General features: G+C 57.8%; 3 protein-coding genes across 4 annotated transcripts in view; 2 read left to right on the forward strand and 1 right to left on the reverse strand.

The window, feature by feature from the left end:
- LOC138657451 (oocyte zinc finger protein XlCOF22-like) overlaps positions 1-2,518 on the reverse strand; it is an 86,533-nt gene extending 84,015 nt beyond the window's left edge. The window contains exon 1 of the mRNA XM_069745246.1: positions 2,411-2,518. The gene's annotated coding sequence lies outside the window, so the exon portion shown is untranslated. The remainder of the gene's footprint in view (positions 1-2,410) is intronic.
- A 91-nt stretch (positions 2,519-2,609) lies between these two features.
- Positions 2,610-12,976, forward strand: part of LOC138657449 (zinc finger protein ZFP2-like) — a 51,629-nt gene continuing 41,262 nt past the window's right edge. The window contains exon 1 of one of the 2 annotated variants that reach the window (XM_069745243.1): positions 2,610-2,786. The gene's annotated coding sequence lies outside the window, so the exon portion shown is untranslated. The remainder of the gene's footprint in view (positions 2,787-12,976) is intronic. The other variant, XM_069745244.1, reaches the window with a different exon arrangement.
- Positions 2,675-4,570, forward strand: LOC138657904 (spidroin-1-like). The gene has a single exon (XM_069745508.1). It carries the CDS (start codon positions 2,675-2,677, stop codon positions 4,568-4,570), a length of 1,896 nt encoding a protein of 631 aa, XP_069601609.1.

Raw genomic sequence — 12,976 nt, forward strand, 5'->3', positions numbered from 1 at the left:
GACGCCGGCGCTGGAGCCACAGGAGTAAAGGGACGACGCCGGCGCTGGAGCCACAGGAGTAAAGGGACGACGCCGGCGCTGGAGCCACAGGAGTAAAGGGACGACGCCGGCGCTGGAGCCACAGGAGTAAAGGGACGACGCCGGCGCTGGAGCCACAGGAGTAAAGGGACGACGCCGGCGCTGGAGCCACAGGAGTAAAGGGACGACGCCTGCGCTGGAGCCACAGGAGTAAAGGGACGACGCCTGCGCTGGAGCCACAGGAGTAAAGGGACGACGCCGGCGCTGGAGCCACAGGAGTAAAGGGACGACGCCTGCGCTGGAGCCACAGGAGTAAAGGGACGACGCCTGCGCTGGAGCCACAGGAGTAAAGGGACGACGCCTGCGCTGGAGCCACAGGAGTAAAGGGACGACGCCTGCGCTGGAGCCACAGGAGTAAAGGGACGACGCCTGCGAAAAGAAAACAATGTGCAGGCGGAACCCTGGAATCACTTCTATGCACCACATAACACTGCTAAATAAATTACCATTAACCCCATAGTTACATCATCTAAACTCGTACACATAGGAGGCACATGTATACCCAGCGGTGAGGGCAGCATTGGACACGGCACCGATTAGTAAAGATGCTATTGACACGAAATTCTCCCCAGATGTCGGTAACATCCATCCAATCCACCCAGGGAAGAAGTCACCAAGTTATGTGTAATGACGAGAAATCACACAGGAAAGGTAAACGCTGCCTGACATGTGCTGCACCCTCCGACATCGGGCGGACGTATGTGATGTGGGCGCCGGCGCTGAGCACAGACGGGTCCGGAACATCAGGAGTCATCCCGCCTCTATCTAGCAGGCGAGCGCCGGAGATTCCTCACGGCTCCAGAGCTCAGGACACTTTAGGCCTAAAATGGAAACAAAGTGAGGATTCCCCCAAAAAACAGGTTACCTCACTGCCCACGGGATGTCTGTGCACTGGGGGCCACTGCAACTGTCCTGTGTCCTCAGTGTCCCCCGATACAGCAGAGGACGGTCGCCGTGGTAACCACACCGCCAGCAGAGGACGGTCGCCGTGGTAACCACATCGCCAGCAGAGGACGGTCGCCGTGGTAACCACATCGCCAGCAGAGGACGGTTGCCGTGGTAACCACACCGCCAGCAGAGGACGGTCGCCGTGGTAACCACACCGCCAGCAGAGGACGGTCGCCGTGGTAACCACACCGCCAGCAGAGGACGGTCGCCGTGGTAACCACACCGCCAGCAGAGGACGGTCGCCGTGGTAACCACACCGCCAGCAGAGGACGGTCGCCGTGGTAACCACACCGCCAGCAGAGGACGGTCGCCGTGGTAACCACACCGCCAGCAGAGGACGGTCGCCGTGGTAACCACACCGCCAGCAGAGGACGGTCGCCGTGGTAACCACACCGCCAGCAGAGGACGGTCGCCGTGGTAACCACACCGCCAGCAGAGGACGGTCGCCGTGGTAACCACACCGCCAGCAGAGGACGGTCGCCGTGGTAACCACACCGCCAGCAGAGGACGGTCGCCGTGGTAACCACACCGCCAGCAGAGGACGGTCGCCGTGGTAACCACATCGCCAGCAGAGGACGGTTGCCGTGGTAACCACACCGCCAGCAGAGGACGGTCGCCGTGGTAACCACACCGCCAGCAGAGGACGGTCGCCGTGGTAACCACACCGCCAGCAGAGGACGGTCGCCGTGGTAACCACACCGCCAGCAGAGGACGGTCGCCGTGGTAACCACACCGCCAGCAGAGGACGGTCGCCGTGGTAACCACACCGCCAGCAGAGGACGGTCGCCGTGGTAACCACATCGCCAGCAGAGGACGGTCGCCGTGGTAACCACACCGCCAGCAGAGGACGGTCGCCGTGGTAACTACACCGCCAGCAGAGGACGGTCACCGTGGTAACTACACCGCCAGAGGAGGACGGTCACCGTGGTAACTACACCGCCAGAGGAGGACGGTCACCGTGGTAACTACACTGCCAGAGGAGGACGGTCACCGTGGTAACTACACCTCCAGAGGAGGACGGTCACCGTGGTAACTACACCGCCAGCAGAGGACGGTCACCGTGGTAACTACACCGCCAGCAGAGGACGGTCACCGTGGTAACTACACCGCCAGCAGAGGACGGTCACCGTGGTAACTACACCTCCAGCAGAGGATGGTCACCGTGGTAACTACACCTCCAGCAGAGGACGGTCACCGTGGTAACTACACCTCCAGCGGGGCCGTGAGATGAGGAGCAGACGCTGCACATCCCCCATACAATGCTGCCCGTCCCCAACACTGAGGAGCCGCAGTCACAGGGAGCAGGAGCCTCCACAGGAACAGCTCTGATCTCACCCCACACTCTCCTCTCACAGATTTACCACAAACCCTCCTGTAATCTCACCGGAATGGCGGGAAATCTGCTGCTGGCTGACACCAGAGAACACGAGCTGCACACAACCAGGACGGAGCTGCTGCACTGAGAGCTGAAGAACCTGGGGTGACGTCACCGTCATGTGATCAGGGGGCGGAGCTCAGGAGATAAGTGGGGAATGACCTGTGGAACGTCATTGTCATGTGATCGGGGGGGGGGGGCGGGGCTCAGGGGCGTCATGTGATCAACGCAGGAGGAAGACTTTACCTCTATTTAAACTCCTCACCTGATCACATGACGGTGACGTCACCACAGGTCCTTCCGCTCTCAGTGCAGCAGCTCCGTCCTGGTTGTGTGCAGCTCGTGTTCTCTGGTGTCAGCCAGCAGCAGATTTCCCGCCATTCCGGTGAGATTCCTGTGCCCCCTCAGTGTCCGCTGCTCCTCTGCGCTCACACGTTCAGTATTTGGTCAGTAGTTACTTCCTGTGTAGTCGCCGCGGTGACTGCAGGTGTCGGTGTGAGGGCAGCGGCCCCTGTGGTTGTGATTGGCCGGGGTCATACAGGGGTCGGTGGTTTCTCCGGTTATCTGGAGTCAGAGCGTCGGCCTGAGGGCAGAGCAGAGAACGGGTCTGATCCAGTGACGTCCGGCCCATCCCACACACAACGGACGGGGAGTGCGACCAGAACCGGGGAACTGGGGCTCATCACTGGGGATCCTGGGAGAGGGCGGCGGGGAAACCCAAGAGAGGGCGGCGGGGAAACCCAAGAGAGGGCGGCGGGGAAACCCAAGAGAGGGCGGCGGGGAAACCCAAGAGAGGGCGGCGGGGAAACCCAAGAGAGGGCGGCGGGGAAACCCAAGAGAGGGCGGCGGGGAAACCCAAGAGAGGGTGGCGGGGAAACCCAAGAGAGGGCGGCGGGGAAACCCAAGAGAGGGCGGCGGGGAAACCCAAGAGAGGGCGGCGGGGAAACCCAAGAGAGGGCGGCGGGGAAACCCAAGAGAGGGCGGCGGGGAAACCCAAGAGAGGGCGGCGGGGAAACCCAAGAGAGGGCGGCGGGGAAACCCAAGAGAGGGCGGCGGGGAAACCCAAGAGAGGGCGGCGGGGAAACCCAAGAGAGGGCGGCGGGGAAACCCAAGAGAGGGCGGCGGGGAAACCCAAGAGAGGGCGGCGGGGGATCCAAGGAGAGGGCGGCGGGGAAACCCAAGAGAGGGCGGCGGGGAAACCCAAGAGAGGGCGGCGGGGAAACCCAAGAGAGGGCAGCGGGGAAACCCAAGAGAGGGCAGCGGGGGATCCAAGGAGAGGGCGGCGGGGAAACCCAAGAGAGGGCGGCGGGGAAACCCAAGAGAGGGCGGCGGGGGATCCAAGGAGAGGGCGGCGGGGAAACCCAAGAGAGGGCGGCGGGGAAACCCAAGAGAGGGCGGCGGGGAAACCCAAGAGAGGGCAGCGGGGAAACCCAAGAGAGGGCAGCGGGGGATCCAAGGAGAGGGCGGCGGGGAAACCCAAGAGAGGGCGGCGGGGAAACCCAAGAGAGGGCGGCGGGGGATCCAAGGAGAGGGCGGCGGGGAAACCCAAGAGAGGGCGGCGGGGAAACCCAAGAGAGGGCGGCGGGGAAACCCAAGAGAGGGCGGCCAGGGATCCCGGGAGAGGGCGGTGGGGGAAGCTGGAAGAAGGAGGTGGGGGATCCCGGGAGAGAGCAGCGTGGGATCCTGGGAGAGGGCGGCGGGGGATCCCCGGGAGAGGGCGATGGGAGATCCCGGGAGAAGGCAGCAGGGAAACCCAAGAGGGCGGCGGGGGATCCTGGGAGAGGGCAGCGGAGAAACCCAAGAGAGGGCGGCAGGGGATCCTGGGAGAAGGTGATTGGGGATCCCGGGAGAGAGCAGCGTGGGATCCTGGGAGAGGGTGACGGAGGATCCCGGGAGAGGGAAGTGGGGAAACCCAAGAGAGGATGGCGGGGGATCCTGGAAGAGGGTGGCGGGAGAGTGCGGCGGGGGATCCCAGGAAATGGCGGCGGGGGAACCCGGGAGAGTGCGGCGGGGGATCCTGGGAGAGTGTGGAGGGGGATCCCGGGAGAGGGCGGTGGGGGATCTTGGGAAAAGATGGCGGGGGACCCCGGGAGAGTGTGGCGGGGGATCTCGGGAGAAGGCGGCGAAGGAACCCGGGGGAGTGCGGCATGGGATCCCGGGAGAGTGTAGTGGGGATCCCGGGAGAGTGTGGCGGGGGATCCCGGGAGAGTGTGGCGGGGGATCCCAGGAGAGTGTGGCAGGGATCCAGGGAGAGAGCGGCGGGAGAAGCTGGGAGAGTGCGGCGGGGGAAGCTGGGAGAGGGCGGCAGGTGCTCCCGGGAGAGGGAAGCGCGGAAACCCAAGAGAGGATGGTGGGGGATCCTGGAAGAGGGTGGCGGGGGATCCCGGGAGATTGCGGTGGGGGAAGCTGGGAGAAGGCGGCGGGGGATCCCAGGAAATGGCAGTGGGGGATCCCGGGAGAGGGCGGCGGGGGATCCCAGGAGAGTGTGGCAGGGGGTTCCGGGAGAGGGCGGTGGGGGATCTTGGGAGAAGATGGCGAAGGAACCTGTGAGAGTGTGGCGGGGGACCCCGGGAGAGTGTGGCGGGGGACCCCGGGAGAGTGTGGCGGGGGATCCTGGGAGAGGGCGGCGAAGGAACCAGGGAGAGTGCGGTGAAGGAACCTGGGGGAGTGCGGCGGGGGATCCCGGGAGAGTGTGGTGGGGATCCCTGGAGAGTGTGGCGGGGATCCCTGGAGAGTGTGGCGGGGATCCAGGGAGAGAGCGACGGGAGAAGCTGGGAGAAGGCGGTGAAGGAACCCGGGAGAGTGCGGTGGGGGAAGCTGGGAGAGTGTGGCGGGGGATCCCGAGAGAGTGTGGCGGGGGATCTCTGGAGAAGGCTGTGAAGGAACCAGGGAGAGTGCGGTGAAGGAACCCGGGGGAGTGCCGCGGGGGATCCCGGGAGAGTGTGGCAGGGATCCAGGGAGAGGGCGACGGGAGAAGGCTGCGAAGGAACCAAGGAGAGTGCGGCGGGGGAAGCTGGGAGAGTGTGGCGGGGGATCTCTGGAGAAGGCTGGGAAGGAACCAGGGAGAGTGCGGTGAAGGAACCCGGGGGAGTGCGGCGGGGGATCCCGGGAGAGTGTGGCGGGGGATCCCAGGAGAGTGTGGCAGGGATCCAGGGAGAGAGCGACGGGAGAAGCTGGGAGAAGGCGGCGAAGGAACCCGGGAGAGTGCGGCGGGGGATCCCGGGAGAGTGTGGCGGGTGATCCCAGGAGAGTGTGGCAGGGATCCAGGGAGAGAGCGACGGGAGAAGGCGGCGAAGGAACCCGGGAGAGTGCGGCGGGGGAAGCTGGGAGAGTGCGGCGGGTGATCCCGGGAGAAGGTGGCGGGTGATCCCGGGAGAAGGTGGCAGGGGATCCCAGGAGAGTGCGGCGGGGGATCCCGGGAGAGTGCGGCGGGGGAAGCTGGGAGAGGGCGGCGGGTGATCCCGGGAGAAGGTGGCGGGTGATGCCGGGAGAAGGTGGCGGGGGATCCCGGGAGAGGGCGGCACAGAACCTACACAAATATCTGCTGGTTGTGAGGATCTATGTGTCTTATCCCAGTGATTCCTGTGTAGAGTGGAGCAGCAGAGATAAATCCGTCCCTGTTCTGCGCTTTATGTACTGTCTGTGGTGAGAGACTCCGATTAACCCTTTACAGTCCGCTGGTGACACAGGAGGGAGAATTGTTGTGAGATCGGCCATCTTCTCCGCAGCCTGATGCTGTCACACATTTATTGTCCCACTCTTCGTTAGGAGAATTGTGCACGGCCTCCAATGTGACCAGAGCGAGTGCAGACACCGACGTGCAGCAGACGTGACGATGGGATCTAGTGTTACAGGGAGCAGTGTGTATCTCGGGGGTCTCTCCTTGCAGTATAGCGAGGGTGGGCTGCTAATTGACCCTCATGGACCTTCCACCCCAAAGCTCCGAGCTTCTCCTTACTTCACCAGACACTCGTGAATTGCGCTCCTCCAATCCTTCTGGATCACGCTCAGGATCAGCGTCTTGACGACCTTCTTTTGCTGTTGCCTCCAGGCCTCAGACTATCCTGATAAAGCTCCGAGTGCTGTGTGTTTGGCACGGACCACTAGATAGGAGAAGGTAGGAAAACTTTTTTTTTTTCACTGATGAAACTAGGACCATTTTTCTCGTATGTTAAAAACAAAAGTATCTTCTTGCAGGGTAATAGTTAATAGGAGCAATGTAACAAAGAAGTAACTGCAGTCTGGTATGTCCTAGCAGGGCAGTGATGAAATGCAAGAAAGCAATAAAGTATAGATTGCTTGGAAGAGATGCGAGACCTTGATTGCAGAGGTCAGATGTGAACAGTCATGAGAAGTTGGTAACTTGCTTAGAGGTTAGTGTGGACAACGTCTCAGTAAGGCGGACTGAACTTGGAAATATCTCTGCTTGTAGCATGGATGTTAGAATAAACTGAGGAGATGACAGATGCCTGGCAGAAGCCGTCACAGAAAAGAAGCAGCAATCACCTGACAAACTTGAGGCAACTAAAAGAAAACGACTTAATAACCAAGTTCCTGGCCTCTGCCCTAGCCAGCTTTAAGGGTGTGTGCACATGTAATTGGCAGCGCTCTGGACGCAGCACCTCTGCTGCCGGCTGTTGAGCGCAGGTGAATCCACATGTGATCACTGAACCGTGCGGAATCACCACGTCCAATACATTGTACGGGTGAGATTTATGTTATGGAGACAGAGCGTCTCTACAATATAAATTGACATGCTGCAGTCTGGAAAGACGCGCCACATGTCCATCTCTGCGGGTGAGCCGCGGGTGTCAGTGCACGCATAGTGGGCATGGGGTGTCTTGAAATCCCATCCACTATGCTGTAACATCTGGACGCCGCACAAGTACACAATGTCCAACCCGCAGCGTTTACTGACCATGGGAATGTACCCTAAAAGGTCTATGTGAAAGGGGTTGTTCAAAGATCACAGACACTTTCCCGGCTTTATAGTAAAACCAGGACCCTGGACCCGTCTGAGAACCTGCACCAGGTGCCCGAAGTGCTCCTTCCTGGCGGGGCTAAAGACGGCAATGTCATCCAGGTAAGCAACGGCAAACCCCTCTAGTCCCTCGAGCAGCTGGTTGACCCATCGCTGTAAAGTGGCAGGTGTATTTCCCATGCCAAAGGGCATGACGAGGGATTCATACAGCCCAGATGAGGTGATGGATGTGGACCTTTCCTGTGCTTCTCGAGACATAGGAATCTGCTGGTAACGTGAACACAGGTCCATGATTGTGCAGTACCGGGCACGGGCTAAGCGATCCGGCAGCTCATCGATGCGCGGCATTGGGTATGTATCGGGAGCCGTGATGGCATTTAGCCTCCTGTAGCCCACACAGAATTTAGTTGTTTGGTCCTTTTTTGGGTCCAGGACCACAGACGAGGCCCACACACTTTTGGATCACCCCCAGGCACAGCATTTCATCTACACACGTGGTCAAAATTGTTGGTCCCTGTCGATTAATGACAGAAAAACCCACAATGGTCACAGAAATAACTGGAATCTGACAAAAGTAATAAGAAATAAAAGACCAATGAAAATGAACAAATGAAGGTCAGTCATCGCTTTTCCACCATGCTTCCACAGAATTTAAGAAAAGAATAAACCTCATGAAATCGGCCTGGACAGAAATGATGGTTCCCTTAATTTAATATTTTGTTGCACAACCTTTTGAGGCAATCACCGCAATCAGACGATTCCGGTAACTGTCAATGAGACTTCTGCACCTCCCGACAGGTACTTTTGCCCACTCCTCAAGAGCAAACTGCTCCAGTTGTCTCATGTTTGTAGGTTGCCTCTTCCAGACGGCATGTTTCAGCTCTTTCCAAAGATGCTCAGTAGGATTTCGGTCAGGGCTGATAGAAGGACACTTCAGAATAGTCCATGTTTTCCTCTTAGCCATTCTTGGCTGTTTTTAGCTGTGTGTTTTTGGTCATTATCCTGTTGCAAGACCAATGACTTGCGACTGAGACCAAGCTTTCTGACACTGGGCAGCACATTTCTCTCTAGAATCCCTTGATAGTCTCGATATTTCATTGTACCCTGCACAGATTCTAGACACCCTGTGCCAGATGCAGCAAAGCAGCCCCAGAACATAACAGAGCCTCCTCCATATTTCACAGTAGGCACAGTGTTCTTTTCTTGATATTCTTCATTTTTCTGTCTGTGAACATAGAGCTGATGTGCCTCACCAAAAAGTTCCATTTTTGTCTCATTTGTCCATAGGACATTCTCCCAGAAGCTTTGGGGCTTGTCAACATGTAGTTTGGCAAATTCCAGTCTGTCTTTTTATGATTTTTTTCAACAATGGTGTCCTCCTTGGTCGTCTCCCATGAAGTCCACTTTGGCTCATACAACGACGGATGGTGCGATCTGACACTGATGGTCCTTCAGCTTGAAATTCACCTTTGATCTGTTTAGAAGTTTTCTGGACTCTTTTGTTACCATTCATATTATCTGTCTCTTTGATTTGTCATCAATGTTCCTCCTACGGCCACGTCCAGGGAGGTCGGCTACAGTCCCATGGATCTTACATTTCTGAATAATATGTGCAGCTGTAGTCACAGGAACATCCAGCTGCTTGGAGATGTCTTATAACTTTTACCTGTAACATGTCTGTCTATAATTTTCTTTCTAATCTCCTGAGACATCTCTCTGTTGCTTCCTCTGGTCCATGTTGAGTGTGATACGCACCATGTCACCACACAGCACAGTCAGTAGGCCACTCACTGATTCTAAGATTGTAGACACCTGTGATGATAGTTAGTGGACACACCACGATCTAACCTGTCCCCTTTGTCAGATTATTTTCAAGGGTTTCATAATTTCTGTCCAGGCCGATTTCAGGAGTTTTATTTTTCAAAATTCTGTGGACTCATGGCTGAAAAGCAATGTCTGACTTTCATTTCTTCATTTTAATAGATCTTTTATTTATTATTACTTTTGTCAGATTCCAGTTATTTCTGTGACCATTGTGGGTTTTTTGCATTAAACGAAGGGTACCAACAATTTTGACCCTGTGTGTATCTCCGACTTTGTCTTTTTGCACCTCTAAGGAGACACGGTATGCGGGTTGCTGGACTGGGGGGTGACTCCCTGTGTCCGCCTGGTGGATGGCTATCTGTGTACTTCCTGAGACACCTGTGAAGATGGTCAAGTAAGGACTGAACCCCGCTCACAGCTGCGAGATATGGATAGCGGTGTGTTGAATTCTGCGTCCTCAATAGACCCTTAGTCCCAGATGGTGACCACGTAATTTACGTCATTGAGGCACTGATGTACGCGGTGTGGATCTTCCCAGGCCACCTGAAGCTTGTTCTGGGTTATTGGGAGTAGGACCCACCCCTGACTCGCTTCGCACACCTGCTCCTGGGAGTTTAGCTCCTACTTTTTCTTGTACACCTCTGGAGTCAGCTGGTGCTTTTTTTTAAATCGGGGCCAGTTTGATGGCCTCATAGCCTCCATCTTTGTCTCGAAGGAGAAAGGCAACCACATCCAGAGCAATTCCTCTGAGCCCTGAGGTTAAACAGCTAGTACTGCCGGCAGGCCTTTTCAAACCGCCGCAGAAATATGTCAAATGCCCCATCCTGGTCCATGAGAGAAAATGCTTAGGATGGGGCTTAAAGGTGGAGACGTTACTGGACTCAATGTTTTGTGGGGCGGGTGTCTCCTTCTGGATTCGTGCTAACCCCAGTTTGCACTCGCGCTCTGCTCTCTCTCAGCCTCGCGCTCTGCTCTGTCTCAGCCTCGCGCTCTGCTCTGTCTCAGCCTCGCGCTCTGCTCTGTCTCAGCCTCGCGCTCTGCTCTGTCTCAGCCTCGCGCTCTGCTCTGTCTCAGCCTCGCGCTCTGCTCTGTCTCAGCCTCGCGCTCTGCTCTGTCTCAGCCTCGCGCTCTGCTCTGTCTCAGCCTCGCGCTCTGCTCTGTCTCAGCCTCGCGCTCTGCTCTGTCTCAGCCTCGCGCTCTGCTCTGTCTCAGCCTCGCGCTCTGCTCTGTCTCAGCCTCGCGCTCTGCTCTCTCAGCCTCGCGCTCTGCTCTGTCTCAGCCTCGCGCTCTGCTCTGTCTCAGCCTCGCGCTCTGCTCTGTCTCAGCCTCGCGCTCTGCTCTGTCTCAGCCTCGCGCTCTGCTCTGTCTCAGCCTCGCGCTCTGCTCTGTCTCAGCCTCGCGCTCTGCTCTGTCTCAGCCTCGCGCTCTGCTCTGTCTCAGCCTCGCGCTCTGCTCTGTCTCAGCCTCGCGCTCTGCTCTGTCTCAGCCTCGCGCTCTGCTCTGTCTCAGCCTCGCGCTCTGCTCTGTCTCAGCCTCGCGCTCTGCTCTGTCTCAGCCTCGCGCTCTGCTCTGTCTCAGCCTCGCCCTCTGCTCTGTCTCAGCCTCGCCCTCTGCTCTGTCTCAGCCTCGCCCTCTGCTCTGTCTCAGCCTCGCCCTCTGCTCTGTCTCAGCCTCGCCCTCTGCTCTGTCTCAGCCTCGCCCTCTGCTCTGTCTCAGCCTCGCCCTCTGCTCTGTCTCAGCCTCGCCCTCTGCTCTGTCTCAGCCTCGCCCTCTGCTCTGTCTCAGCCTCGCCCTCTGCTCTGTCTCAGCCTCGCCCTCTGCTCTGTCTCAGCCTCGCCCTCTGCTCTGTCTCAGCCTCGCCCTCTGCTCTGTCTCAGCCTCGCCCTCTGCTCTGTCTCAGCCTCGCCCTCTGCTCTGTCTCAGCCTCGCCCTCTGCTCTGTCTCAGCCTCGCCCTCTGCTCTGTCTCAGCCTCGCCCTCTGCTCTGTCTCAGCCTCGCCCTCTGCTCTGTCTCAGCCTCGCCCTCTGCTCTGTCTCAGCCTCGCCCTCTGCTCTGTCTCAGCCTCGCCCTCTGCTCTGTCTCAGCCTCGCCCTCTGCTCTGTCTCAGCCTCGCCCTCTGCTCTGTCTCAGCCTCGCCCTCTGCTCTGTCTCAGCCTCGCCCTCTGCTCTGTCTCAGCCTCGCCCTCTGCTCTGTCTCAGCCTCGCCCTCTGCTCTGTCTCAGCCTCGCCCTCTGCTCTGTCTCAGCCTCGCCCTCTGCTCTGTCTCAGCCTCGCCCTCTGCTCTGTCTCAGCCTCGCCCTCTGCTCTGTCTCAGCCTCGCCCTCTGCTCTGTCTCAGCCTCGCCCTCTGCGCTGTCTCAGCCTCGCCCTCTGCGCTGTCTCAGCCTCGCCCTCTGCGCTGTCTCAGCCTCGCCCTCTGCTCTGTCTCAGCCTCGCCCTCTGCTCTGTCTCAGCCTCGCCCTCTGCTCTGTCTCAGCCTCGCCCTCTGCTCTGTCTCAGCCTCGCCCTCTGCTCTGTCTCAGCCTCGCCCTCTGCTCTGTCTCAGCCTCGCCCTCTGCTCTGTCTCAGCCTCGCCCTCTGCTCTGTCTCAGCCTCGCCCTCTGCTCTGTCTCAGCCTCGCCCTCTGCTCTGTCTCAGCCTCGCCCTCTGCTCTGTCTCAGCCTCGCCCTCTGCTCTGTCTCAGCCTCGCCCTCTGCTCTGTCTCAGCCTCGCCCTCTGCTCTGTCTCAGCCTCGCCCTCTGCTCTGTCTCAGCCTCGCCCTCTGCTCTGTCTCAGCCTCGCCCTCTGCTCTGTCTCTGACTCGCCCTCTGCTCTGTCTCTGACTCGCCCTCTGCTCTGTCTCTGACTCGCCCTCTGCTCTGTCTCTGACTCGCCCTCTGCTCTGTCTCTGACTCGCCCTCTGCTCTGTCTCTGACTCGCCCTCTGCTCTGTCTCTGACTCGCCCTCTGCTCTGTCTCTGACTCGCCCTCTGCTCTGCTCTGCTCTGTCTCTGACTCGCCCTCTGCATCAGGGTTCTGGTTATGCCCTGCTTCACATTGGAACAATTCCGCAATCATTTGGTGCCTGGTTTTGCCCGTGGAGTCAGTCTGTCTCATCGTACCGAGGACAATAAGAACCTCATTTTTCTGCTGGTTATACCAGCGCTCTCCAACTGCAACCATCATTGCCAAAAAAAAAAGGACATAAAAACAAGAGAATGTGGAGGGATGTAACTCTTTTACGTACTGTAAAGTCCCAGATGAAAAATAATAAAAACACTGAGTCTGATTCCTCAAAACTGCACATAATTCTCGCAAGAACCGTGCGAGTGTTCAGTGTCTGTAATAGTAACATAGTAACATAGTAACATAGTTAGTAAGGCCGAAAAAAGACATTTGTCCATCCAGTTCAGCCTATATTCCATCATAATAAATCCCCAGATCTACGTCCTTCTACAGAACCTAATAATTGTATGATACAATATTGTTCTGCTCCAGGAAGACATCCAGGCCTCTCTTGATCCCCTCGACTGAGTTCGCCATCACCACCTCCTCAGGCAAGCAATTCCAGATTCTCACTGCCCTAACAGTAAAGAAACCTCTTCTATGTTGGTGGAAAAACCTTCTCTCCTCCAGACGCAAAGAATGCCCCCTTGTGCCCGTCACCTTCCTTGGTATAAACAGATCCTCAGCGAGATATTTGTATTGTCCCCTTATATACTTATACATGGTTATTACATCGCCCCTCAGTCGTCTTTTTTCTAGACTAAATAATCCTAATTTCGCTAATCTA

The sequence above is a fragment of the Ranitomeya imitator genome, chromosome 1 (genome assembly GCF_032444005.1).
Source record: "Ranitomeya imitator isolate aRanImi1 chromosome 1, aRanImi1.pri, whole genome shotgun sequence".
Lineage (NCBI taxonomy): Eukaryota > Metazoa > Chordata > Amphibia > Anura > Dendrobatidae > Ranitomeya > Ranitomeya imitator.

Bases quoted from the DNA above. Each gene is read 5' to 3' on its own strand.
- LOC138657904 (XM_069745508.1), top strand. From the start codon at position 2,675: ATGACGGTGACGTCACCACAGGTCCTTCCGCTCTCAGTGCAGCAGCTC.